Raw genomic sequence first — 27,072 nt, forward strand, 5'->3', positions numbered from 1 at the left:
TAGTGTGTGAGTGAGTTTTAGTGTGTGAGTGAGTGTTTTAGTGAGTGTGACAGTGTTTTAGTGAGTGTGACAGTGTTTTAGTGAGTGTGTGGGTGTTTTAGTGAGTGTGACAGTGTTTTAGTGAGTGTGAGTGTGACAGTGTTTTAGTGAGTGTGACAGTGTTTTAGTGAGTGTGACAGTGTTTTAGTGAGTGTGACAGTGTTTTAGTGAGTGTGAGTGAGTGTTTTAGTGAGTGTGTGTGTGTGTGTATTTTAGTGAGTGAGTGAGTGTTTTAGTGAGTGAGTGTGTGTGTGTGTATTTTAGTGAGTGAGTGAATTTTAGTGAGTGTGAGTGAGTGTGTGTTTTAGTGAGTGAGTGAATGTTTTAGTGAGTGTGAGTGAGTGTGTGTTTTAGTGAGTGCGTGTTTTAGTGAGTGCGTGTTTTAGTGAGTGTGACAGTGTTTTAGTGAGTGTGACTGAGTGTTTTAGTGAGTGTGTGTGTGTGTGTGTATTTTAGTGAGTGTTTTAGTGTGTGAGTGAGTTTTAGTGTGTGAGTGAGTGTTTTAGTGAGTGTGACAGTGTTTTAGTGAGTGTGACAGTGTTTTAGTGAGTGTGACAGTGTTTTAGTGAGTGTGTGGGTGTTTTAGTGAGTGTGACAGTGTTTTAGTGAGTGTGAGTGTGACAGTGTTTTAGTGAGTGTGACAGTGTTTTAGTGAGTGTGAGTGTGACAGTGTTTTAGTGAGTGTGACAGTGTTTTAGTGAGTGTGACAGTGTTTTAGTGAGTGTGAGTGAGTGTTTTAGTGAGTGTGTGTGTGTGTGTATTTTAGTGAGTGAGTGAGTGTTTTAGTGAGTGAGTGTGTGTGTGTGTATTTTAGTGAGTGAGTGAATGTTTTAGTGAGTGTGAGTGAGTGTGTGTTTTAGTGAGTGAGTGAATGTTTTAGTGAGTGTGAGTGCGTGCGTGTTTTAGTGAGTGAGTGCGTGCGTGTTTTAGTGAGTGAGTGCGTGCGTGTTTTAGTGCGTGCGTGTTTTAGTGCGTGCGTGTTTTAGTGCGTGCGTGTTTTAGTGAGTGCGTGTTTTAGTGAGTGCGTGTTTTAGTGAGTGCGTGTTTTAGTGAGTGCGTGTTTTAGTGAGTGCGTGTTTTAGTGCGTGCGTGTTTTAGTGAGTGAGTGCGTGCGTGTTTTAGTGAGTGAGTGAATGTTTTAGTGAGTGTGAGTGAGTGCGTGTTTTAGTGAGTGCGTGTTTTAGTGAGTGCGTGTTTTAGTGAGTGCGTGTTTTAGTGAGTGCGTGTTTTAGTGCGTGCGTGTTTTAGTGAGTGAGTGCGTGCGTGTTTTAGTGAGTGAGTGAATGTTTTAGTGAGTGTGAGTGCGTGCGTGTTTTAGTGAGTGAGTGCGTGCGTGTTTTAGTGAGTGAGTGCGTGCGTGTTTTAGTGAGTGAGTGCGTGCGTGTTTTAGTGCGTGCGTGTTTTAGTGCGTGCGTGTTTTAGTGCGTGCGTGTTTTAGTGAGTGCGTGTTTTAGTGAGTGCGTGTTTTAGTGAGTGAGTGCGTGCGTGTTTTAGTGAGTGAGTGCGTGTTTTAGTGAGTGTGAGTGAGTGCGTGTTTTAGTGAGTGAGTGCGTGCGTGTTTTAGTGAGTGAGTGAGTGCGTGTTTTAGTGAGTGCGTGCGTGTTTTAGTGAGTGCGTGTTTTAGTGAGTGAGTGCGTGCGTGTTTTAGTGAGTGAGTGAGTGCGTGTTTTAGTGAGTGCGTACGTGTTTTAGTGAGTGCGTGTTTTAGTGAGTGCGTGTTTTAGTGAGTGCGTGTTTTAGTGAGTGAGTGCGTGCGTGTTTTAGTGAGTGAGTGCGTGCGTGTTTTAGTGAGTGAGTGCGTGTTTTAGTGAGTGAGTGAGTGCGTGTTTTAGTGAGTGAGTGCGTGCGTGTTTTAGTGAGTGCGTGTTTTAGTGAGTGAGTGCGTGTTTTAGTGAGTGAGTGCGTGTTTTAGTGAGTGAGTGAGTGCGTGTTTTAGTGAGTGAGTGAGTGCGTGTTTTAGTGAGTGAGTGAGTGCGTGTTTTAGTGAGTGAGTGAGTGCGTGTTTTAGTGAGTGAGTGAGTGCGTGTTTTAGTGAGTGAGTGAGTGCGTGTTTTAGTGAGTGAGTGCGTGCGTGTTTTAGTGAGTGAGTGCGTGCGTGTTTTAGTGAGTGAGTGCGTGCGTGTTTTAGTGAGTGAGTGCGTGCGTGTTTTAGTGAGTGAGTGCGTGTTTTAGTGAGTGAGTGCGTGCGTGTTTTAGTGAGTGAGTGTTTTAGTGAGTGTGAGTGAGTGCGTGTTTTAGTGAGTGAGTGCTTGCGTGCGTGTTTTAGTGAGTGAGTGAGTGCGTGTTTTAGTGAGTGCGTGTTTTAGTGAGTGCGTGTTTTAGTGAGTGCGTGTTTTAGTGAGTGCGTGTTTTAGTGAGTGCGTGTTTTAGTGAGTGAGTGCGTGCGTGTTTTAGTGAGTGAGTGCGTGCGTGTTTTAGTGAGTGAGTGAGTGCGTGTTTTAGTGAGTGAGTGAGTGCGTGTTTTAGTGAGTGCGTGTTTTAGTGAGTGCGTGTTTTAGTGAGTGCGTGTTTTAGTGAGTGAGTGAGTGCGTGTTTTAGTGAGTGAGTGCGTGCGTGTTTTAGTGAGTGAGTGAGTGCGTGTTTTAGTGAGTGCGTGTTTTAGTGAGTGCGTGTTTTAGTGAGTGCGTGTTTTAGTGAGTGCGTGTTTTAGTGAGTGCGTGTTTTAGTGAGTGAGTGCGTGCGTGTTTTAGTGAGTGCGTGCGTGTTTTAGTGAGTGAGTGCGTGCGTGTTTTAGTGAGTGAGTGCGTGCGTGTTTTAGTGAGTGAGTGCGTGCGTGTTTTAGTGAGTGCGTGCGTGTTTTAGTGAGTGAGTGCGTGCGTGTTTTAGTGAGTGAGTGCGTGTTTTAGTGAGTGTGAGTGAGTGCGTGTTTTAGTGAGTGAGTGCGTGCGTGTTTTAGTGAGTGAGTGCGTGCGTGTTTTAGTGAGTGAGTGCGTGCGTGTTTTAGTGAGTGAGTGAGTGCGTGTTTTAGTGAGTGCGTGCATGTTTTAGTGAGTGCGTGTTTTAGTGAGTGAGTGCGTGCGGGTTTTAGTGAGTGCGTACGTGTTTTAGTGAGTGCGTACGTGTTTTAGTGAGTGCGTACGTGTTTTAGTGAGTGCGTGTTTTAGTGAGTGCGTGTTTTAGTGAGTGCGTGTTTTAGTGAGTGAGTGAGTGCGTGTTTTAGTGAGTGCGTGTTTTAGTGAGTGCGTGTTTTAGTGAGTGCGTGTTTTAGTGAGTGCGTGTTTTAGTGAGTGAGTGCGTTTTAGTGAGTGAGTGCGTTTTAGTGAGTGCGTGTTTTAGTGAGTGCGTGTTTTAGTGAGTGCGTGTTTTAGTGAGTGAGTGTTTTAGTGAGTGAGTGTTTTAGTGAGTGAGTGAGTGCGTGTTTTAGTGAGTGAGTGAGTGCGTGTTTTAGTGAGTGCGTGTTTTAGTGAGTGCGTGTTTTAGTGAGTGCGTGTTTTAGTGAGTGCGTGTTTTAGTGAGTGCGTGTTTTAGTGAGTGCGTGTTTTAGTGAGTGCGTGTTTTAGTGAGTGAGTGAGTGCGTGTTTTAGTGAGTGAGTGAGTGCGTGTTTTAGTGAGTGCGTGTTTGTGAGTGCGTGTTTGTGAGTGCGTGTTTGTGAGTGCGTGTTTGTGAGTGCGTGTTTGTGAGTGCGTGTTTGTGAGTGCGTGTTTGTGAGTGCGTGTTTGTGAGTGCGTGTTTGTGAGTGCGTGTTTGTGAGTGCGTGTTTGTGAGTGCGTGTTTGTGAGTGCGTGTTTTAGTGAGTGCGTGTTTTAGTGAGTGCGTGTTTTAGTGAGTGCGTGTTTTAGTGAGTGCGTGTTTTAGTGAGTGCGTGTTTTAGTGAGTGAGTGAGTGCGTGTTTTAGTGAGTGAGTGAGTGCGTGTTTTAGTGAGTGCGTGTTTTAGTGAGTGCGTGTTTGTGAGTGCGTGTTTGTGAGTGCGTGTTTGTGAGTGCGTGTTTGTGAGTGCGTGTTTGTGAGTGCGTGTTTGTGAGTGCGTGTTTGTGAGTGCGTGTTTGTGAGTGCGTGTTTGTGAGTGCGTTTTAGTGAGTGCGTGTTTTAGTGAGTGCGTGTTTTAGTGAGTGCGTGTTTTAGTGAGTGCGTGTTTTAGTGAGTGCGTGTTTTAGTGAGTGAGTGAGTGCGTGTTTCAGTGAGTGAGTGAGTGCGTGTTTTAGTGAGTGCGTGTTTGTGAGTGCGTGTTTGTGAGTGCGTGTTTGTGAGTGCGTGTTTTAGTGAGTGCGTGTTTTAGTGAGTGCGTGTTTTAGTGAGTGCGTGTTTTAGTGAGTGCGTGTTTTAGTGAGTGCGTGTTTTAGTGAGTGAGTGAGTGCGTGTTTTAGTGAGTGAGTGAGTGCGTGTTTTAGTGAGTGCGTGTTTGTGAGTGCGTGTTTGTGAGTGCGTGTTTGTGAGTGCGTGTTTGTGAGTGCGTGTTTGTGAGTGCGTGTTTGTGAGTGCGTGTTTGTGAGTGCGTGTTTGTGAGTGCGTGTTTGTGAGTGCGTGTTTTAGTGAGTGCGTGTTTTAGTGAGTGCGTGTTTTAGTGAGTGCGTGTTTTAGTGAGTGCGTGTTTTAGTGAGTGCGTGTTTTAGTGAGTGCGTGTTTTAGTGAGTGAGTGAGTGCGTGTTTTAGTGAGTGAGTGAGTGCGTGTTTTAGTGAGTGCGTGTTTTAGTGAGTGCGTGTTTGTGAGTGCGTGTTTGTGAGTGCGTGTTTGTGAGTGCGTGTTTGTGAGTGCGTGTTTGTGAGTGCGTGTTTGTGAGTGCGTGTTTGTGAGTGCGTGTTTGTGAGTGCGTGTTTGTGAGTGCGTGTTTGTGAGTGCGTGTTTGTGAGTGCGTGTTTGTGAGTGCGTGTTTTAGTGAGTGCGTGTTTTAGTGAGTGAGTGTTTTAGTGAGTGCGTGTTTTAGTGAGTGAGTGAGTGCGTGTTTTAGTGAGTGAGTGAGTGCGTGTTTTAGTGAGTGCGTGTTTTAGTGAGTGCGTGTTTTAGTGAGTGCGTGTTTTAGTGAGTGCGTGTTTTAGTGAGTGCGTGTTTTAGTGAGTGCGTGTTTTAGTGAGTGAGTGTTTTAGTGAGTGCGTGTTTTAGTGAGTGAGTGAGTGCGTGTTTTAGTGAGTGAGTGAGTGCGTGTTTTAGTGAGTGCGTGTTTTAGTGAGTGCGTGTTTTAGTGAGTGAGTGTTTTAGTGAGTGCGTGTTTTAGTGAGTGCGTGTTTTAGTGAGTGCGTGTTTTAGTGAGTGCGTGTTTTAGTGAGTGAGTGAGTGCGTGTTTTAGTGAGTGAGTGAGTGCGTGTTTTAGTGAGTGCGTGTTTGTGAGTGCGTGTTTGTGAGTGCGTGTTTGTGAGTGCGTGTTTGTGAGTGCGTGTTTGTGAGTGCGTGTTTGTGAGTGCGTGTTTGTGAGTGCGTGTTTGTGAGTGCGTGTTTGTGAGTGCGTGTTTGTGAGTGCGTGTTTGTGAGTGCGTGTTTTAGTGAGTGCGTGTTTTAGTGAGTGCGTGTTTTAGTGAGTGAGTGTTTTAGTGAGTGCGTGTTTTAGTGAGTGAGTGCGTGTTTTAGTGAGTGAGTGAGTGCGTGTTTTAGTGAGTGCGTGTTTTAGTGAGTGCGTGTTTTAGTGAGTGAGTGTTTTAGTGAGTGCGTGTTTTAGTGAGTGCGTGTTTTAGTGAGTGCGTGTTTTAGTGAGTGCGTGTTTTAGTGAGTGAGTGTTTTAGTGAGTGCGTGTTTTAGTGAGTGCGTGTTTTAGTGAGTGAGTGTTTTAGTGAGTGCGTGTTTTAGTGAGTGCGTGTTTTAGTGAGTGCGTGTTTTAGTGAGTGCGTGTTTTAGTGAGTGCGTGTTTTAGTGAGTGCGTGTTTTAGTGAGTGCGTGTTTTAGTGAGTGCGTGTTTTAGTGAGTGCGTGTTTTAGTGAGTGCGTGTTTTAGTGAGTGAGTGTTTTAGTGAGTGAGTGTTTTAGTGAGTGAGTGAGTGCGTGTTTTAGTGAGTGAGTGAGTGCGTGTTTTAGTGAGTGCGTGTTTTAGTGAGTGCGTGTTTTAGTGAGTGCGTGTTTTAGTGAGTGCGTGTTTTAGTGAGTGCGTGTTTTAGTGAGTGCGTGTTTTAGTGAGTGCGTGTTTTAGTGAGTGCGTGTTTTAGTGAGTGCGTGTTTTAGTGAGTGCGTGTTTTAGTGAGTGCGTGTTTTAGTGAGTGCGTGTTTTAGTGAGTGCGTGTTTGTGAGTGCGTGTTTTAGTGAGTGCGTGTTTTAGTGAGTGCGTGTTTGTGAGTGCGTGTTTGTGAGTGCGTGTTTTAGTGAGTGAGTGAGTGCGTGTTTTAGTGAGTGAGTGCGTGTTTTAGTGAGTGCGTGTTTTAGTGAGTGCGTGTTTTAGTGAGTGCGTGTTTTAGTGAGTGCGTGTTTGTGAGTGCGTGTTTGTGAGTGCGTGTTTGTGAGTGCGTGTTTGTGAGTGCGTGTTTGTGAGTGCGTGTTTTAGTGAGTGAGTGAGTGCGTGTTTTAGTGAGTGAGTGCGTGCGTGTTTTAGTGAGTGAGTGCGTGCGTGTTTTAGTGAGTGAGTGCGTGCGTGTTTTAGTGAGTGCGTGTTTTAGTGAGTGCGTGTTTTAGTGAGTGCGTGTTTTAGTGAGTGCGTGTTTTAGTGAGTGCGTGTTTTAGTGAGTGCGTGTTTTAGTGAGTGAGTGAGTGCGTGTTTTAGTGAGTGAGTGAGTGCGTGTTTTAGTGAGTGAGTGCGTGTTTTAGTGAGTGAGTGCGTGTTTTAGTGAGTGAGTGAGTGCGTGTTTTAGTGAGTTAGTGAGTACGTGTTTTAGTGAGTTAGTGAGTGCGTGTTTTAGTGAGTTAGTGAGTGCGTGTTTTAGTGAGTTAGTGAGTGCGTGTTTTAGTGAGTTAGTGAGTACGTGTTTTAGTGAGTGTGACTGAGTGTTTTAGTGAGTGAGTGAGTGTTTTAGTGAGTGAGTGTTTTAGTGAGTGAGTGTGTGAGTGTTTTAGTGAGTGTGAGTGAGTGTTTTAGTGAGTGAGTGAGTGTTTTAGTGAGTGTGTGAGTGTTTTAGTGAGTGTGTGAGTGTTTTAGTGAGTGTGAGTGAGTGTTTGTGAGTGTGAGTGAGTGTTTTAGTGAGTGAGTGAGTGTTTTAGTGAGTGAGTGAGTGTTTTAGTGAGTGTGACAGTGTTTTAGTGAGTGTGACTGAGTGTTTTAGTGAGTGTGTGTGTGTATTTTAGTGAGTAAGTGTTTGTGTGTGAGTGAGTTTGTGTGTGAGTGAGTGTTTTAGTGAGTGTGACAGTGTTTTAGTGAGTGTGACAGTGTTTTAGTGAGTGTGACAGTGTTTTAGTGAGTGTGACAGTGTTTTAGTGAGTGTATGAGTGTTTTAGTGAGTGTGACTGTGTTTTAGTGAGTGTGACTGTTTTAGTGAGTGTGACTGTTTTAGTGAGTGTGACAGTGTTTTAGTGAGTGTGTGTGTGTGTGTGTATTTTAGTGAGTGAGTGTGTGTGTGTATTTTAGTGAGTGAGTGTGTGTGTGTATTTTAGTGAGTGAGAGTGAGTGTTTTAGTGAGTGAGAGTGAGTGTTTGTGAGTGAGAGTGAGTGTTTTAGTGAGTGAGAGTGAGTGTTTTAGTGAGTGTGACTGAGTGTTTTAGTGAGTGAGAGTGAGTGTTTTAGTGAGTGAGTGTTTTAGTGAGTGAGTGCGTGTTTTAGTGAGTGAGTGAGTGCGTGTTTTAGTGAGTGAGTGAGTGTTTGAGTGAGTGTTTGAGTGAGTGCGTGTTTGAGTGAGTGAGTGCGTGTTTGAGTGAGTGAGTGCGTGTTTGAGTGAGTGAGTGCGTGTTTGAGTGAGTGAGTGCGTGTTTTAGTGAGTGCGTGTTTTAGTGAGTGAGTGCGTGTTTTAGTGAGTGAGTGCGTGTTTTAGTGAGTGAGTGCGTGTTTTAGTGAGTGAGTGCGTGTTTTAGTGAGTGAGTGCGTGTTTTAGTGAGTTAGTGCGTGTTTTAGTGAGTTAGTGAGTGAGTGTTTTAGTGAGTTAGTGAGTGCGTGTTTTAGTGAGTGAGTGCGTGTTTTAGTGAGTGAGTGCGTGCGTGTTTTAGTGAGTGAGTGAGTGCGTGTTTTAGTGAGTGAGTGAGTGCGTGTTTTAGTGAGTGAGTGAGTGCGTGTTTTAGTGAGTGAGTGAGTGCGTGTTTTAGTGAGTGAGTGAGTGCGTGTTTTAGTGAGTGAGTGAGTGTTTTAGTGAGTGAGTGAGTGTTTTAGTGAGTGAGTGAGTGTTTTAGTGTGTGAGTGAGTGTTTTAGTGTGTGAGTGAGTGTTTTAGTGAGTGAGTGAGTGTTTTAGTGAGTGAGTGAGTGTTTTAGTGAGTGTGAGTGAGTGTTTTAGTGTGTGACTGAGTGTTTTAGTGAGTGTGACTGAGTGTTTTAGTGAGTGAGTGTTTTAGTGAGTGAGTGCGTGTTTTAGTGAGTGAGTGAGTGCGTGTTTTAGTGAGTGAGTGAGTGTTTGAGTGAGTGTTTGAGTGAGTGTTTGAGAGTGTTTGAGTGAGTGCGTGTTTGAGTGAGTGAGTGCGTGTTTGAGTGAGTGAGTGCGTGTTTGAGTGAGTGAGTGCGTGTTTGAGTGAGTGAGTGCGTGTTTGAGTGAGTTAGTGAGTGCGTGTTTTAGTGAGTTAGTGAGTGTGTGTTTTAGTGAGTTAGTGAGTGTGTGTTTTAGTGAGTTAGTGAGTGCGTGTTTTAGTGAGTTAGTGAGTGCGTGTTTTAGTGAGTTAGTGAGTGCGTGTTTTAGTGAGTTAGTGAGTGCGTGTTTTAGTGAGTGAGTGAGTGCGTGTTTTAGTGAGTGAGTGAGTGCGTGTTTTAGTGAGTGTGTGTGTGTATTTTAGTGAGTGAGTGAGTGTTTTAGTGAGTGAGTGAGTGAGTGTTTTAGTGAGTGAGTGAGTGTTTTAGTGAGTGAGTGAGTGTTTTAGTGAGTGAGTGAGTGTTTTAGTGAGTGTGAGTGAGCGTTTTAGTGAGAGTGTGTGTCAGTGAGTGTGTGTCAGTGAGTGTGTGTGTCAGTGAGTGTGTGTGTCAGTGAGTGAGTGTGTCAGTGAGTGAGTGAGTGCGTGCGTGTCAGTGAGTGAGTGAGTGCGTGCGTGTCAGTGAGTGAGTGAGTGCGTGCGTGTCAGTGAGTGAGTGCGTGCGTGTCAGTGAGTGAGTGAGTGTGTGTCAGTGAGTGAGTGTGTCAGTCAGTGAGTGTGTGTCAGTGAATGAGTGCGTGTCAGTGAGTGTGTGTGTCAGTGAGTGAGTGAGTGCGTGTCAGTGAGTGAGTGCGTGTCAGTGAGTGAGTGCGTGTCAGTGAGTGAGTGCGTGTCAGTGTGTGTGTCAGTGAGTGAGTGTGTCAGTGAGTGAGTGAGTGCGTGCGTGTCAGTGAGTGAGTGAGTGCGTGCGTGTCAGTGAGTGAGTGAGTGCGTGCGTGTCAGTGAGTGAGTGAGTGCGTGCGTGTCAGTGAGTGAGTGAGTGTGTGTCAGTGAGTGAGTGTGTCAGTCAGTGAGTGTGTGTCAGTGAATGAGTGTTTTAGTGAGTGAGTGCGTGTCAGTGAGTGCGTGCGTGTCAGTGAGTGCGTGCGTGTGAGTGAGTGCGTGTCAGTGAGTGAGTGCGTGTCAGTGAGTGCATCAGTGAGTGCGTGTTTTAGTGAGTGAGTGTGTCAGTCAGTGAGTGTGTGTCAGTGAATGAGTGTTTTAGTGAGTGAGTGCGTGTCAGTGAGTGCGTGCGTGTCAGTGAGTGCGTGCGTGTCAGTGAGTGCGTGCGTGTCAGTGAGTGAGTGCGTGTCAGTGAGTGAATGCGTGTCAGTGAGTGAGTGCGTGTCAGTGAGTGAGTGCGTGTCAGTGAGTGAGTGCGTGTCAGTGAGTGAGTGAGTGTCAGTGAGTGCATCAGTGAGTGCGTGTTTTAGTGAGTGAGTGTGTCAGTGAGTGAGTGCGTGTCAGTGAGTGCGTGTCAGTGAGTGAGTGCGTGTCAGTGAGTGCGTGTCAGTGAGTGCGTGTCAGTGAGTGAGTGCGTGTCAGTGAGTGAGTGAGTGCGTGTGAGTGAGTGCGTGTTTTAGTGAGTGAGTGAGTGCGTGTGAGTGAGTGCGTGTTTTAGTGAGTGCGTGTTTTAGTGAGTGCGTGTTTTAGTGAGTGCGTGTTTTAGTGAGTGCGTGTTTTAGTGAGTGCGTGTTTTAGTGAGTGAGTGTTTTAGTGAGTGAGTGTTTTAGTGAGTGAGTGAGTGCGTGTTTTAGTGAGTGAGTGAGTGCGTGTTTTAGTGAGTGAGTGAGTGCGTGTTTTAGTGAGTGCGTGTTTTAGTGAGTGCGTGTTTTAGTGAGTGCGTGTTTGTGAGTGCGTGTTTGTGAGTGCGTGTTTGTGAGTGCGTGTTTGTGAGTGCGTGTTTGTGAGTGCGTGAGTGAGTGCGTGTTTTAGTGAGTGAGTGAGTGCGTGTTTTAGTGAGTGAGTGCGTGCGTGTTTTAGTGAGTGAGTGCGTGCGTGTTTTAGTGAGTGAGTGCGTGCGTGTTTTAGTGAGTGCGTGTTTTAGTGAGTGCGTGTTTTAGTGAGTGCGTGTTTTAGTGAGTGCGTGTTTTAGTGAGTGAGTGTTTTAGTGAGTGAGTGAGTGCGTGTTTTAGTGAGTGAGTGAGTGCGTGTTTTAGTGAGTGAGTGCGTGTTTTAGTGAGTGAGTGCGTGTTTTAGTGAGTGAGTGCGTGTTTTAGTGAGTGAGTGCGTGTTTTAGTGAGTTAGTGAGTACGTGTTTTAGTGAGTTAGTGAGTGCGTGTTTTAGTGAGTTAGTGAGTACGTGTTTTAGTGAGTGTGACTGAGTGTTTTAGTGAGTGTGACTGAGTGTTTTAGTGAGTGAGTGAGTGTTTTAGTGAGTGTGTGTGTGTTTTAGTGAGTGAGTGTGTGAGTGTTTTAGTGAGTGAGTGTGTGAGTGTTTTAGTGAGTGTGAGTGAGTGTTTTAGTGAGTGAGTGAGTGTTTTAGTGAGTGTGTGAGTGTTTTAGTGAGAGTGTGTGAGTGTTTTAGTGAGTGTGAGTGAGTGTTTGTGAGTGTGAGTGAGTGTTTTAGTGAGTGAGTGAGTGTTTTAGTGAGTGAGTGAGTGTTTTAGTGAGTGAGTGAGTGTTTTAGTGAGTGTGACAGTGTTTTAGTGAGTGTGACAGTGTTTTAGTGAGTGTGACAGTGTTTTAGTGAGTGTATGAGTGTTTTAGTGAGTGTGACTGTGTTTTAGTGAGTGTGACTGTTTTAGTGAGTGTGACTGTTTTAGTGAGTGTGACAGTGTTTTAGTGAGTGTGTGTGTGTGTGTGTATTTTAGTGAGTGTGTGTGTGTGTGTGTGTGTGTGTGTATTTTAGTGAGTGAGTGTGTGTGTGTATTTTAGTGAGTGAGTGTGTGTGTGTATTTTAGTGAGTGAGTGTGTGTGTGTGTATTTTAGTGAGTGAGTGTGTGTGTGTATTTTAGTGAGTGAGAGTGAGTGTTTTAGTGAGTGAGAGTGAGTGTTTTAGTGAGTGTGACTGAGTGTTTTAGTGAGTGTGACTGAGTGTTTTAGTGAGTGAGTGTTTTAGTGAGTGAGTGCGTGTTTGAGTGAGTGAGTGCGTGTTTTAGTGAGTGCGTGTTTTAGTGAGTGCGTGTTTTAGTGAGTGCGTGTTTTAGTGAGTGCGTGTTTGTGAGTGCGTGTTTGTGAGTGCGTGTTTGTGAGTGCGTGTTTGTGAGTGCGTGAGTGAGTGCGTGTTTTAGTGAGTGAGTGAGTGCGTGTTTTAGTGAGTGCGTGTTTTAGTGAGTGCGTGTTTGTGAGTGCGTGTTTGTGAGTGCGTGTTTGTGAGTGCGTGTTTGTGAGTGCGTGTTTGTGAGTGCGTGTTTGTGAGTGCGTGTTTTAGTGAGTGAGTGAGTGCGTGTTTTAGTGAGTGAGTGAGTGCGTGTTTTAGTGAGTGAGTGCGTGCGTGTTTTAGTGAGTGAGTGCGTGCGTGTTTTAGTGAGTGCGTGTTTTAGTGAGTGCGTGTTTTAGTGAGTGCGTGTTTTAGTGAGTGAGTGTTTTAGTGAGTGAGTGAGTGCGTGTTTTAGTGAGTGAGTGAGTGCGTGTTTTAGTGAGTGAGTGCGTGTTTTAGTGAGTGAGTGCGTGTTTTAGTGAGTGAGTACGTGTTTTAGTGAGTTAGTGAGTGCGTGTTTTAGTGAGTTAGTGAGTGCGTGTTTTAGTGAGTTAGTGAGTGCGTGTTTTAGTGAGTTAGTGAGTACGTGTTTTAGTGAGTGTGACTGAGTGTTTTAGTGAGTGAGTGAGTGTTTTAGTGAGTGAGTGTTTTAGTGAGTGTGTGTGTGTTTTAGTGAGTGAGTGTGTGAGTGTTTTAGTGAGTGTGAGTGAGTGTTTTAGTGAGTGAGTGTGTGAGTGTTTTAGTGAGTGTGAGTGAGTGTTTTAGTGAGTGTGAGTGAGTGTTTTAGTGAGTGTGAGTGAGTGTTTTAGTGAGTGAGTGAGTGTTTTAGTGAGTGAGTGAGTGTTTTAGTGAGTGAGTGAGTGTTTTAGTGAGTGTGACAGTGTTTTAGTGAGTGTGACTGAGTGTTTTAGTGAGTGTGTGTGTGTATTTTAGTGAGTGAGTGTTTGTGTGTGAGTGAGTTTGTGTGTGAGTGAGTGTTTTAGTGAGTGTGACAGTGTTTTAGTGAGTGTGACAGTGTTTTAGTGAGTGTGACAGTGTTTTAGTGAGTGTATGAGTGTTTTAGTGAGTGTGACTGTGTTTTAGTGAGTGTGACTGTTTTAGTGAGTGTGACTGTTTTAGTGAGTGTGACAGTGTTTTAGTGAGTGTGTGTGTGTGTGTGTATTTTAGTGAGTGAGTGTTTTAGTGAGTGAGTGTGTGTGTGTATTTTAGTGAGTGAGTGTGTGTGTGTATTTTAGTGAGTGAGTGTGTGTGTGTATTTTAGTGAGTGAGTGTGTGTGTGTATTTTAGTGAGTGAGTGAGTGTTTTAGTGAGTGAGAGTGAGTGTTTGTGAGTGAGAGTGAGTGTTTTAGTGAGTGAGAGTGAGTGTTTTAGTGAGTGTGACTGAGTGTTTTAGTGAGTGTGACTGAGTGTTTTAGTGAGTGAGTGTTTGTGAGTGAGTGCGTGTTTTAGTGAGTGAGTGAGTGCGTGTTTTAGTGAGTGAGTGAGTGTTTTAGTGAGTGAGTGAGTGTTTTAGTGAGTGTGAGTGAGCGTTTTAGTGAGAGTGTGTGTCAGTGAGTGTGTGTCAGTGAGTGTGTGTCAGTGAGTGTGTGTCAGTGAGTGTGTGTGTCAGTGAGTGAGTGTGTCAGTGAGTGAGTGAGTGCGTGCGTGTCAGTGAGTGAGTGAGTGCGTGCGTGTCAGTGAGTGAGTGAGTGCGTGCGTGTCAGTGAGTGAGTGCGTGCGTGTCAGTGAGTGAGTGAGTGTGTGTCAGTGAGTGAGTGTGTCAGTCAGTGAGTGTGTGTCAGTGAATGAGTGCGTGTCAGTGAGTGTGTGTGTCAGTGAGTGAGTGAGTGCGTGTCAGTGAGTGAGTGCGTGTCAGTGAGTGAGTGCGTGTCAGTGAGTGAGTGCGTGTCAGTGTGTGTGTCAGTGAGTGAGTGTGTCAGTGAGTGAGTGAGTGCGTGCGTGTCAGTGAGTGAGTGAGTGCGTGCGTGTCAGTGAGTGAGTGCGTGCGTGTCAGTGAGTGAGTGAGTGTGTGTCAGTGAGTGAGTGTGTCAGTCAGTGAGTGTGTGTCAGTGAATGAGTGTTTTAGTGAGTGAGTGCGTGTCAGTGAGTGCGTGCGTGTCAGTGAGTGCGTGCGTGTCAGTGAGTGAGTGCGTGTCAGTGAGTGAGTGCGTGTCAGTGAGTGCATCAGTGAGTGCGTGTTTTAGTGAGTGAGTGTGTCAGTCAGTGAGTGTGTGTCAGTGAATGAGTGTTTTAGTGAGTGAGTGCGTGTCAGTGAGTGCGTGCGTGTCAGTGAGTGAGTGCGTGTCAGTGAGTGAGTGCGTGTCAGTGAGTGAGTGCGTGTCAGTGAGTGAGTGAGTGTCAGTGAGTGCATCAGTGAGTGCGTGTTTTAGTGAGTGAGTGTGTCAGTGAGTGAGTGTGTCAGTGAGTGAGTGCGTGTCAGTGAGTGAGTGCGTGTCAGTGAGTGCGTGTCAGTGAGTGCGTGTCAGTGAGTGCGTGTCAGTGAGTGCGTGTCAGTGAGTGAGTGCGTGTCAGTGAGTGAGTGAGTGCGTGTCAGTGAGTGAGTGAGTGCGTGTGAGTGAGTGCGTGTTTTAGTGAGTGAGTGAGTGCGTGTGAGTGAGTGAGTGCGTGTTTTAGTGAGTGCGTGTTTTAGTGAGTGCGTGTTTTAGTGAGTGCGTGTTTTAGTGAGTGCGTGTTTTAGTGAGTGAGTGTTTTAGTGAGTGAGTGTTTTAGTGAGTGAGTGAGTGAGTGCGTGTTTTAGTGAGTGAGTGAGTGCGTGTTTTAGTGAGTGCGTGTTTTAGTGAGTGCGTGTTTTAGTGAGTGCGTGTTTTAGTGAGTGCGTGTTTTAGTGAGTGCGTGTTTTAGTGAGTGCGTGTTTGTGAGTGCGTGTTTGTGAGTGCGTGTTTGTGAGTGCGTGTTTGTGAGTGCGTGTTTGTGAGTGCGTGTTTTAGTGAGTGAGTGAGTGAGTGCGTGTTTTAGTGAGTGAGTGAGTGCGTGTTTTAGTGAGTGCGTGTTTTAGTGAGTGCGTGTTTGTGAGTGCGTGTTTGTGAGTGCGTGTTTGTGAGTGCGTGTTTGTGAGTGCGTGTTTGTGAGTGCGTGTTTTAGTGAGTGAGTGAGTGCGTGTTTTAGTGAGTGAGTGAGTGCGTGTTTTAGTGAGTGAGTGCGTGCGTGTTTTAGTGAGTGAGTGCGTGCGTGTTTTAGTGAGTGAGTGCGTGCGTGTTTTAGTGAGTGAGTGCGTGCGTGTTTTAGTGAGTGCGTGTTTTAGTGAGTGCGTGTTTTAGTGAGTGCGTGTTTTAGTGAGTGCGTGTTTTAGTGAGTGAGTGTTTTAGTGAGTGAGTGAGTGCGTGTTTTAGTGAGTGAGTGAGTGCGTGTTTTAGTGAGTGAGTGAGTGCGTGTTTTAGTGAGTGAGTGAGTGCGTGTTTTAGTGAGTGAGTGCGTGTTTTAGTGAGTGAGTGCGTGTTTTAGTGAGTTAGTGAGTGCGTGTTTTAGTGAGTTAGTGAGTGCGTGTTTTAGTGAGTTAGTGAGTGCGTGTTTTAGTGAGTTAGTGAGTACGTGTTTTAGTGAGTGTGACTGAGTGTTTTAGTGAGTGAGTGTTTTAGTGAGTGTGTGTGTGTTTTAGTGAGTGAGTGTGTGAGTGTTTTAGTGAGTGAGTGTGTGAGTGTTTTAGTGAGTGTGAGTGAGTGTTTTAGTGAGTGAGTGAGTGTTTTAGTGAGTGTGTGAGTGTTTTAGTGAGTGTGTGAGTGTTTTAGTGAGTGTGAGTGAGTGTTTTAGTGAGTGTGAGTGAGTGTTTTAGTGAGTGAGTGAGTGTTTTAGTGAGTGAGTGAGTGTTTGTGAGTGTGACAGTGTTTTAGTGAGTGTGACTGAGTGTTTTAGTGAGTGTGTGTGTGTATTTTAGTGAGTGAGTGTTTGTGTGTGAGTGAGTTTGTGTGTGAGTGAGTGTTTTAGTGAGTGTGACAGTGTTTTAGTGAGTGTGACAGTGTTTTAGTGAGTGTGACAGTGTTTTAGTGAGTGTATGAGTGTTTTAGTGAGTGTGACTGTGTTTTAGTGAGTGTGACTGTTTTAGTGAGTGTGACTGTTTTAGTGAGTGTGACAGTGTTTTAGTGAGTGTGTGTGTGTGTGTGTGTATTTTAGTGAGTGTGTGTGTGTGTGTGTGTGTGTGTATTTTAGTGAGTGAGTGTGTGTGTGTATTTTAGTGAGTGAGTGTGTGTGTGTATTTTAGTGAGTGAGAGTGAGTGTTTTAGTGAGTGAGAGTGAGTGTTTGTGAGTGAGAGTGAGTGTTTTAGTGAGTGAGAGTGAGTGTTTTAGTGAGTGAGAGTGAGTGTTTTAGTGAGTGTGACTGAGTGTTTTAGTGAGTGTGACTGAGTGTTTTAGTGAGTGAGTGTTTTAGTGAGTGAGTGCGTGTTTTAGTGAGTGAGTGAGTGCGTGTTTTAGTGAGTGAGTGAGTGTTTGAGTGAGTGTTTTAGTGAGTGAGTGTTTTAGTGAGTGAGTGCGTGTTTTAGTGAGTGAGTGAGTGCGTGTTTTAGTGAGTGAGTGAGTGTTTGAGTGAGTGTTTGAGTGAGTGCGTGTTTGAGTGAGTGAGTGCGTGTTTGAGTGAGTGAGTGCGTGTTTGAGTGAGTGAGTGCGTGTTTGAGTGAGTGAGTGCGTGTTTGAGTGAGTGAGTGCGTGTTTGAGTGAGTGAGTGCGTGTTTGAGTGAGTGAGTGCGTGTTTTAGTGAGTGCGTGTTTTAGTGAGTGAGTGCGTGTTTTAGTGAGTGAGTGCGTGTTTTAGTGAGTGAGTGCGTGTTTTAGTGAGTTAGTGAGTGAGTGTTTTAGTGAGTTAGTGAGTGCGTGTTTTAGTGAGTGAGTGCGTGTTTTAGTGAGTGAGTGCGTGTTTTAGTGAGTGTGTGAGTGTTTTAGTGAGTGAGTGAGTGCGTGTTTTAGTGAGTGAGTGAGTGCGTGTTTTAGTGAGTGAGTGAGTGCGTGTTTTAGTGAGTGAGTGAGTGCGTGTTTTAGTGAGTGAGTGCGTGTTTTAGTGAGTGAGTGAGTGTTTTAGTGAGTGAGTGAGTGTTTTAGTGAGTGAGTGAGTGTTTTAGTGAGTGAGTGAGTGTTTTAGTGAGTGAGTGAGTGTTTTAGTGAGTGTGAGTGAGTGTTTTAGTGTGTGACTGAGTGTTTTAGTGAGTGTGACTGAGTGTTTTAGTGAGTGAGTGTTTTAGTGAGTGAGTGCGTGTTTTAGTGAGTGAGTGAGTGCGTGTTTTAGTGAGTGAGTGAGTGTTTGAGTGAGTGTTTGAGTGAGTGTTTGAGTGAGTGTTTGAGTGAGTGTTTGAGTGAGTGTTTGAGTGAGTGCGTGTTTGAGTGAGTGCGTGTTTGAGTGAGTGAGTGCGTGTTTGAGTGAGTGCGTGTTTGAGTGAGTGAGTGCGTGTTTGAGTGAGTGAGTGCGTGTTTTAGTGAGTGCGTGTGTGTTTTAGTGAGTGAGTGCGTATTTTAGTGAGTTAGTGAGTGCGTGTTTTAGTGAGTTAGTGAGTGCGTGTTTTAGTGAGTGAGTGAGTGCGTGTTTTAGTGAGTGAGTGAGTGCGTGTTTTAGTGAGTGAGTGCGTGTTTTAGTGAGTGAGTGAGTGTTTTAGTGAGTGAGTGAGTGTTTTAGTGAGTGAGTGAGTGTTTTAGTGAGTGAGTGAGTGTTTTAGTGAGTGAGTGAGTGCGTGTTTTAGTGAGTGAGTGCGTGTTTTAGTGAGTGAGTGAGTGTTTTAGTGAGTGAGTGAGTGTTTTAGTGAGTGAGTGAGTGTTTTAGTGAGTGAGTGAGTGTTTTAGTGAGTGAGTGAGTGTTTTAGTGAGTGTGAGTGAGTGTTTTAGTGACTGAGTGTGTCAGTGAGTGAGTGTGTCAGTGAGTGAGCGTTTTAGTGAGAGTGTGTGTCAGTGAGTGTGTGTCAGTGAGTGTGTGTCAGTGAGTGTGTGTGTCAGTGAGTGAGTGTGTCAGTGAGTGAGTGAGTGTGTCAGTGAGTGAGTGCGTGTCAGTGAGTGAGTGAGTGCGTGCGTGTCAGTGAGTGAGTGAGTGTGTGTCAGTGAGTGAGTGTGTCAGTCAGTGAGTGTGTGTCAGTGAATGAGTGTTTTAGTGAGTGAGTGCGTGTCAGTGAGTGAGTGCGTGTCAGTGAGTGAGTGCGTGTCAGTGAGTGAGTGCGTGTCAGTGAGTGAGTGCGTGTCAGTGAGTGTGTGTCAGTGAGTGAGTGTGTCAGTGAGTGAGTGAGTGCGTGCGTGTCAGTGAGTGAGTGAGTGAGTGCGTGCGTGTCAGTGAGTGAGTGCGTGCGTGCGTGTCAGTGAGTGAGTGAGTGTGTGTCAGTGAGTGAGTGTGTCAGTCAGTGAGTGTGTGTCAGTGAATGAGTGTTTTAGTGAGTGAGTGCGTGTCAGTGAGTGCGTGCGTGTCAGTGAGTGCGTGCGTGTCAGTGAGTGCGTGCGTGTCAGTGAGTGCGTGCGTGTCAGTGAGTGAGTGCGTGTCAGTGAGTGCATCAGTGAGTGCGTGTTTTAGTGAGTGAGTGTGTCAGTCAGTGAGTGTGTGTCAGTGAATGAGTGTTTTAGTGAGTGAGTGCGTGTCAGTGAGTGCGTGCGTGTCAGTGAGTGCGTGCGTGTCAGTGAGTGCGTGCGTGTCAGTGAGTGAGTGCGTGTCAGTGAGTGAGTGCGTGTCAGTGAGTGAGTGAGTGTCAGTGAGTGCATCAGTGAGTGCGTGTTTTAGTGAGTGCGTGCGTGTCAGTGAGTGCGTGCGTGTCAGTGAGTGCGTGCGTGTCAGTGAGTGAGTGCGTGTCAGTGAGTGAGTGCGTGTCAGTGAGTGAGTGCGTGTCAGTGAGTGCGTGTCAGTGAGTGCGTGTCAGTGAGTGCGTGTCAGTGAGTGCGTGTCAGTGAGTGAGTGCGTGTCAGTGAGTGAGTGCGTGTCAGTGAGTGAGTGAGTGCGTGTCAGTGAGTGAGTGAGTGCGTGTGAGTGAGTGCGTGTTTTAGTGAGTGAGTGAGTGCGTGTGAGTGAGTGAGTGCGTGTTTTAGTGAGTGCGTGTTTTAGTGAGTGCGTGTTTTAGTGAGTGAGTGCGTGTTTTAGTGAGTGAGTGCGTGTTTTAGTGAGTGAGTGCGTGTTTTAGTGAGTGAGTGCGTGTTTTAGTGAGTGAGTGCGTGTTTTAGTGAGTGAGTGCGTGTTTTAGTGAGTGAGTGAGTGCGTGTTTTAGTGAGTGAGTGAGTGCGTGTTTTAGTGAGTGAGTGAGTGTGTGTTTTAGTGAGTGAGTGAGTGAGTGTTTTAGTGAGTGAGTGAGTGCGTGTTTTAGTGAGTGAGTGAGTGCGTGTTTTAGTGAGTGAGTGAGTGCGTGTTTTAGTGAGTGAGTGAGTGCGTGTTTTAGTGAGTGAGTGAGTGCGTGTTTTAGTGAGTGAGTGAGTGCGTGTTTTAGTGAGTGAGTGAGTGCGTGTTTTAGTGAGTGAGTGAGTGCGTGTTTTAGTGAGTGAGTGAGTGCGTGTTTTAGTGAGTGAGTGAGTGCGTGTTTTAGTGAGTGAGAGTGAGTGTTTTAGTGAGTGAGTGAGTGCGTGTTTTAGTGAGTGAGTGAGTGCGTGTTTTAGTGAGTGAGTGCGTGTTTTAGTGAGTGAGAGTGAGTGTTTTAGTGAGTGAGAGTGAGTGTTTTAGTGAGTGAGAGTGAGTGCGTGTTTTAGTGAGTGAGTGAGTGCGTGTTTTAGTGAGTGAGTGAGTGCGTGTTTTAGTGAGTGAGTGAGTGCGTGTTTTAGTGAGTGAGTGAGTGCGTGTTTTAGTGAGTGAGTGAGTGCGTGTTTTAGTGAGTGTGACTGAGTGTTTTAGTGAGTGTGACTGAGTGTTTTAGTGAGTGAGTGAGTGCGTGTTTTAGTGAGTGAGTGAGTGCGTGTTTTAGTGAGTGAGTGAGTGCGTGTTTTAGTGAGTGAGTGAGTGCGTGTTTTAGTGAGTGAGTGAGTGCGTGTTTTAGTGAGTGAGTGAGTGCGTGTTTTAGTGAGTGAGTGAGTGCGTGTTTTAGTGAGTGAGTGAGTGCGTGTTTTAGTGAGTGAGTGAGTGCGTGTTTTAGTGAGTGAGTGAGTGCGTGTTTTAGTGAGTGTGACTGAGTGTTTTAGTGAGTGTGACTGAGTGTTTTAGTGAGTGAGTGAGTGCGTGTTTTAGTGAGTGAGTGAGTGCGTGTTTTAGTGAGTGAGTGCGTGTTTTAGTGAGTGTGACTGAGTGTTTTAGTGAGTGTGTGTGTGTATTTTAGTGAGTGAGTGAGTGTTTTAGTGAGTTAGTGCGTGCGTGTTTTAGTGAGTGAGTGAGTGCGTGTTTTAGTGAGTGTGACTGAGTGTTTTAGTGAGTGTGTGTGTGTATTTTAGTGAGTGAGTGAGTGTTTTAGTGAGTGAGTGAGTGCGTGTTTTAGTGAGTGTGTGTGTGTATTTTAGTGAGTGAGTGAGTGTTTTAGTGAGTGAGTGTTTGTGTGTGTGTGTATTTTAGTGAGTGAGTGAGTGTTTTAGTGAGTGAGTGAGTGTTTTAGTGAGTGAGAGTGAGTGTTTTAGTGAGTGAGAGTGAGTGTTTTAGTGAGTGAGAGTGAGTGTTTTAGTGAGTGAGTGAGTGTTTTAGTGAGTGAGTGAGTGTTTTAGTGAGTGAGTGAGTGTTTTAGTGAGTGAGTGAGTGTTTTAGTGACTGAGTGTGTCAGTGAGTGAGCGTTTTAGTGAGAGAGTGTGTCAGTGAGTGTGTGTCAGTGAGTGTGTGTCAGTGAGTGTGTGTCAGTGAGTGTGTCAGTGAGTGTGTGTCAGTGAGTGAGTGCGTCAGTGAGTGAGTGAGTGAGTGCGTGTCAGTGAGTGAGTGCGTGCGTGTCAGTGAGTGAGTGCGTGTCAGTGAGTGAGTGAGTGTCAGTGAGTGCATCAGTGAGTGCGTGTTTTAGTGAGTGAGTGTGTGTCAGTGAGTGAGTGCGTGTCAGTGAGTGAGTGCGTGCGTGTCAGTGAGTGAGTGCGTGTCAGTGAGTGAGTGAGTGTCAGTGAGTGCATCAGTGAGTGCGTGTTTTAGTGAGTGAGTGTGTGTCAGTGAGTGAGTGTGTGTCAGTGAGTGAGTGCGTGTCAGTGAGTGCGTGTCAGTGAGTGAGTGAGTGCGTGTCAGTGAGTGCGTGTCAGTGAGTGAGTGCGTGTCAGTGAGTGAGTGAGTGCGTGTCAGTGAGTGAGTGCGTGTCAGTGAGTGAGTGAGTGAGTGCGTGTCAGTGAGTGAGTGAGTGCGTGTCAGTGAGTGCGTGTCAGTGAGTGCATGTCAGTGAGTGAGTGCGTGTCAGTGAGTGAGTGACTGCGTGTCAGTGAGTGAGTGACTGCGTGTCAGTGAGTGAGTGAGTGTGTGTCAGTGAGTGAGTGAGTGCGTGTCAGTGAGTGAGTGAGTGCGTGTGAGTGCGTGTCAGTGAGTGCGTGTCAGTGAGTGCATGTCAGTGAGTGAGTGTGTTTCAGTGAGTGAGTGCGTGTCAGTGAGTGAGTGAGTGCGTGTCAGTGAGTGAGTGAGTGAGTGCGTGTCAGTGAGTGAGTGAGTGCGTGTCAGTGAGTGAGTGCGTGTCAGTGAGTGAGTGACTGCGTGTCAGTGAGTGAGTGAGTGACTGCGTGTCAGTGAGTGAGTGAGTGCGTGTCAGTGAGTGAGTGCGTGTCAGTGAGTGAGTGAGTGAGTGCGTGTGAGTGAGTGAGTGCGTGTCAGTGCGTGTGAGTGAGTGAGTGCGTGTCAGTGAGTGAGTCAGTGAGTGTGTGTCAGTCAGTGAGTGTGTCAGTGAATGAGTGTGTCAGTGAATGAGTGTGTCAGTGAATGAGTGTTTTAGTGAATGAGTGTTTTAGTGAGTGAGTGCGTGTCAGTGAGTGAGTGTGTGTCAGTGAGTGAGTGTGTGTCAGTGAGTGAGTGCGTGTCAGTGAGTGAGTGTGTGTCAGTGAGTGAGTGTGTCAGTGAGTGAGTGCGTGTCAGTGAGTGAGTGCGTGTCAGTGAGTGCGTGTCAGTGAGTGAGTGCGTGTCAGTGAGTGAGTGAGTGCGTGTCAGTGAGTGAGTGAGTGCGTGTCAGTGATTGTGTGTGAGTGTGTGTGTGTGAGTGTGTGTGTGTGTGAGTGTACATGGTCTACTGTGCTTGGACTGTACAGAGGGAATAATTGTGTGCTGATGTAATGGTAGAGCCCTGTTAACCGCAGCACACACACACACACACACACAAACACCAAGGTGGAACATTTGAGCTGCTTTCACAGGAACACCACATGCGGGCACACACACACACACACACAAGCATGAACGAACATTCTTTCTGTGAACACGCACATGAGGAGAATAGAAGGTTGTTGGAAGGTTATGACTTTTACTTCCTTAAGAATCCTGAACTAGTCCACACACACACACGCACACACACACTCTTTCTCTCTGAGTTTAACATTAACACACTGGTGCACTCTCTCCTATATAAATCACTACCCATTTCCTACAATCTTATTATGATGTGCACGATGAAGTGCATTCATTTAAGGAGCTGTGTGTGTCTGCATGCCGGAGTGTATATTGTATATTTTAACACACTTTAACATTTTGACAGCACAAAATGTGCACAGAAAACCGCCATTTATTCGCATACACTCACACACATTCCAAACAATGTGTAAATTCTAGCTAAGTATGTGTGCTGTGCTCAGAGTTATAATTTAGCAGGTAAGTTAATAATCTGCGCTGTGCTGCTGACTGTAGTACTGCAGTGTGACCTTTGACCCCACTGCAGGGCCCATCTCATCAGAGTTTACTGTCATAATGCAACAGCTCAGTTTCTACACTCTTCGTGTGTGTGTGTGTGTGTGTGTGTGTGCGCAAATTAACATAAAATGCTGGTAGATCATCATATCACTCAGATCTGATGAAACGCCGCTCCTGACAGTGTTTGTGTACAGTACACACACACACACACACTACTTTGTAGAGTAATATAAATATTGTCCTCATCTCCTCCTGAAGCATATGACCTCAGTGACCTTGAAAGTGCACTTTACACTGGACTAAACACAGAGTTGTACTGTGTGTGTGTGAGCGAGAGAGAAATTGACCTGCTCTGCTTATATTACACCGGTGTACTGCAATTTATCAGTGGTTTATGATCATATAATCAGTGTGTTAAAGACACAGTCCACCATGTCTCTCTCTCTCTGCATTATGGGATTGTGTTTGAGAGACACACCCTCAGATACCGCTGTCCCCTTGCTTCTTTTTAACATGTCTTACAGAGCCTCCTACCGAGAGTACAATCTACTGAATGCAACACGAGTCATGGGGGGGGTGTGTGTGTGCGTGTGTGTATGTGTGTGTGTGCGGGTGTTTTTGACTATAGTGTGGAGCTGATTTATCTGCACATATACAGTGTGTGTTACCTGAAGAACAATGCTGTAGATGAATATTTATGTATATTCAGTGTATGCAGATGATCTCACCTGACTCAGGTGACCTTTGTGTTGCTATAGTTACCCATTAACGCTGAGGGTCACTCAAACATAGAGCATGCTCACTCTGACCTGTCTGCCCTTTTTATTCCTTTTCATAATGCTACAGGAAGTGTACACTAATTTGGGACACAGCCTGAGAGTAGTGTATGTTGGAGAGTTGGGAGCAACTTGTATTTACGTTTACATCATTTCCAGTGCTTCCAAATTCTAGGCAATATATAGCACACTATATACACTGACCAGGCATAACTTTATGACCACCTGCCTATTATTGTGTTAGTCCCCCTTTTGCTGCTTGACCCGTCATGCACTGTGTATTCTGACACCTTTCTATCAGAACCAGCATTAACTTCTTCAGCAATTTGAGCAACAGTAGCTTGTCTGTTGGATCGGATCACACGGGCCAGCCTTTGCTTCCTACATGCATCTTTGAGCCTTGACCCTGTTACCGGTTCACCCCTGTTCCTTCCTTGGACCACTTTTGATAGATAATGACCACTGCAGACCGGGAACACCCCACAAGAGCTGAGGATTTGGAGATGCTCTGATCCAGTCGTCTAGCCATCACAATTTGGCCCTTGTCAAACTCGCTCAAATCCTTACGCTTGCCCATTTTTCCTGCTTCTAACATCAACTTTGAGAACAAAATGTTCACTTGCTTTTAATATATCCCACCCACTAACAGGTGAGGAGATCATCAGTGTTATTCACTTCACCTCTCACTGCTCATAATGTTATGCCTGATGGGTGTATATGATAGGAGACACAGTGCCGCTGCACACACATTTTAATTTAAAATAATGTGTTTTAACTTGTAATAATCTGTAATGTGTTACAGTGATGGGTTAATGAGCTAGGTGCTACATGAGTTCTCCTGCTTCGCCACAGGATTGAATGTTTATGCTCAATGGCTCGTTAACTAACAATAAAGGAAGCTAAGATGTGTGTTTTGTACTGGTGTGGTGCATGTTGGGTAATATAGTACCACTGCTTCTGTGTGTGTGTGTGTATAATTCATGCATAGGTATGATACACATTTATACAAAGGTATAAATGAACACACTGAGCACAAAAAGGAAAAATGGTTGCTTTTCCTGTGAAAGGAAGCACACACACTCAGGCACACACTTAATGACCATAGGAAGCGAGGGTGGAGTACACACACAAACGCACGCACACACACACACACACACAGAGGAAAGAGGGTCAAAAAACTGTTTTCTTTGTCTCTCTCTGTCTCAGATTCAAACATAACTGAAAGTTTGTTGGAAGTTTTTACTTTTAATGGAAGGGTCTATGAGAATGACTGTGTTTGTGTGTGTGTAGGTTATGACTTTGCAGCAGTGCTGGAGTGGTTTGCAGAGCGAGTTGACCGGATCATTCTGCTGTTTGATGCCCACAAGCTGGACATTTCGGATGAGTTCTCTGAGGTGATTCGTGCATTGAAAAACCACGAGGACAAAATGCGCGTGGTTCTCAACAAGGCTGATCAGATTAGCACGCAGCAGCTCATGCGGGTCTATGGCGCCCTCATGTGGTCTCTTGGGAAGATAGTGAACACTCCTGAGGTGCTGCGCGTCTACATTGGCTCCTTCTGGGCGCAGCCACTGCTGGTGGCTGATAACCGTCGACTGTTTGAGGCCGAACAGCATGACCTGTTCAGGGACATCCAGAGTTTACCGCGCAATGCCGCGCTGCGCAAACTCAACGACCTGATCAAGAGAGCTCGCCTTGCCAAGGTACCCTATATCCTACAACTTGCACTAATACAGCACCCAGACTGATAGGAACACACAAAGGTACCCTATACCCTACACCCTACACTAGTACTCTAAAATATACACCCTACTCACATACAGAGCTTTATCTTAACCTAACGCTACACTACTACAGCGACCTCAAGATGAAAAGCCTCAACAAAGTACCTTACAACCTATAGTAATCTCAAAAGGGCTTTTCTTGCCTTGGCCACAGTCACTGACCAAGACACACACACACACACACTGCCCCCTAGTGTAAGGTGAAGAGCATCGTTTAAGCATACAGTACAGAGAGACACAAGAACACGAGTCACTCAGAGGTGTGTGTGTGTGTGTGCTTGTATAGGTGCAGGCATACATCATCAGCGCCTTAAAGAAGGAGATGCCAAACATGTTTGGTAAGGAGAATAAGAAGAAAGATCTGATTGCTAATTTGGGAGAGATCTATGCCAAGATCGAGAAGGAGTATCAGATTTCTCCTGGGGATTTCCCCAAACTCTCTAAAATGCAGGTACAGTATAGTGGGAAATGTAGAATGTGTGCTTGTTGTGTGAGTTTTGTGTGTGTGTGTGTGTGTGGTGAGGATCAGTGTGTCACTAAAACAACTCATTCTGCAGCCACTTTGCCCCTACCTATGCCTATATCTTTTCTTTCCTGTGTGTGTGTGTGTGTGTGTGTGTAGGAGCTGCTGGTGTCCCAGGACTTTGCTAAGTTCCAGGCTCTGAAGCCAAAGCTACTTGAGTGTGTGGACGACCTGCTGGAGAACGACATTGCAAAGCTCATGACGTTGGTGCGGCAGGAGGAGTTGTCCACGCCCACTGCTGCAGTGCAGGGCGGGGCCTTTGAGGGTGTGTCAGTGGGACCTTTTGGTGGTGGTTACGGAGAGGGTGTGTCTGAGGGCATTGATGAGCTGGAGTGGGTGGTGCAGAAAGACAAGCACACCTACGATGAGATATTCTACACACTGTCACCCGTCAACGGCAAAGTGTCTGGCGCCATGGCCAAGCGCGAGATGGTCAAGTCCAAACTGCCCAACACTGTGCTTGGAAAAATCTGGAAACTTGCTGACGTTGACCAGGACGGTTTCCTGGATGACGAGGAGTTTGCCTTAGCTAATCATCTCATCAAGGTGAAGCTTGAAGGTCATGAGTTACCTGCAGAGCTGCCTTCTCACCTGGTGCCTCCATCCAAACGCGCTCAGTAGAGCTCACAGCCGAAACCTGACTAACCCCCTAAACCACTAAACCCTAAACCATAACCACTAAGCCCTAAAGCATTAGTCAGTAAGATCTAGAACAAGCCCTAAACACTAAGCCCTAAACACTAAGCCCTAAACACTAAGCCCTTTGCAGACCACCCTAACCCTCAGTGAACAGCCTTCACTGGTGATTCATGTGTCATGGTTAGAGCTGCATGTGTTGGTTTCCCTACACACTGCACACTGATTAATAATAATTAATGTTAGCATTATTAATTTGATTCACTGCTGTAGGCAAATAAACACCTGCAGTTACAGTTATAATAAAATACTGTGTTTTCCTTCTGTCTCTGTTTTGCCCAAAATCCACACACACACTCCATCACTTTCATTCTCTCCCTCTCTCTCTGTCTCTGTCTCTCTCTCTCTCTCTCTTGGACACACACTCGCACACACTCACACACACTCGCACTGTTATTTAGTATTTGATTATTTGCATTATTAATGTTATTTTTATATAACATGCTTTACACAGCAGAATTCTCTGTGTGTGTGTGTGTGTGTGTGTGTACACACTGAACATGTGTAAAAAAACAAATGCCTGGACCAGCTGCAGTCTGTTAAATTTTCCATGACTCCATTTAAATGTTTATTAAGTATGTTCACATTTACTGTTTGTCAACATCTAATAAAATAAAGATTCATCACCGTATACTGTGTGTGTGTGTGTTTAGTGTATACATGGTGCCAATATAATGTACCTTCTCCTTTGAAAGTATTGGAGCAACAAGGCCAATTTTATTGTTTTTACTAAACACTGAAGATATTTTTGTCCGAAATCAAAAAATGTAAAAGAAGAGACGATGGGTCTGAAATTCGGCTTTTATTTCTTTCCATTTTTCCGAGTGATCAAAAATAAAAGATATTGCAATAGGTGTATGCTGTTCGATTGATTGATAACAGGTAATAACTCTGAATGTCTCTCAGTTTCACCTGTGAAGCCTTCACTTGTTTTGAGAGCTATTTGGGAGGAAAGCAAGATATTTTGAAACCGAGAAAAGAGGGAACATTAATCAGAGGCCTAACCTATATTTAAAAAATTGGAAAGTATTGAAAAAGAAATAAATCACTGGTGCAGTATACACTATATTGCCAAAAGTTTTGGGACAC

At 45.3% G+C, this 27,072-nt stretch overlaps 1 protein-coding gene across 1 annotated transcript in view; it reads left to right on the forward strand.

Moving 5' to 3' along the window:
- ehd1b (EH-domain containing 1b) overlaps positions 1 to 26,614 on the forward strand; it is a 34,708-nt gene extending 8,094 nt beyond the window's left edge. Inside the window, exons 3-5 of the mRNA XM_058412596.1 lie at positions 24,271 to 24,683; positions 25,051 to 25,215; positions 25,387 to 26,614. Coding sequence (XP_058268579.1) covers positions 24,271 to 24,683; positions 25,051 to 25,215; positions 25,387 to 25,908 — 1,100 coding nt within the window. The 3' untranslated portion in view covers positions 25,909 to 26,614. The remainder of the gene's footprint in view (positions 1 to 24,270; positions 24,684 to 25,050; positions 25,216 to 25,386) is intronic.
- The last annotated feature ends 458 nt before the right edge of the window (positions 26,615 to 27,072 follow it).

The sequence above is a fragment of the Hemibagrus wyckioides genome, linkage group LG16, assembly GCF_019097595.1.
Source record: "Hemibagrus wyckioides isolate EC202008001 linkage group LG16, SWU_Hwy_1.0, whole genome shotgun sequence".
Lineage (NCBI taxonomy): Eukaryota > Metazoa > Chordata > Actinopteri > Siluriformes > Bagridae > Hemibagrus > Hemibagrus wyckioides.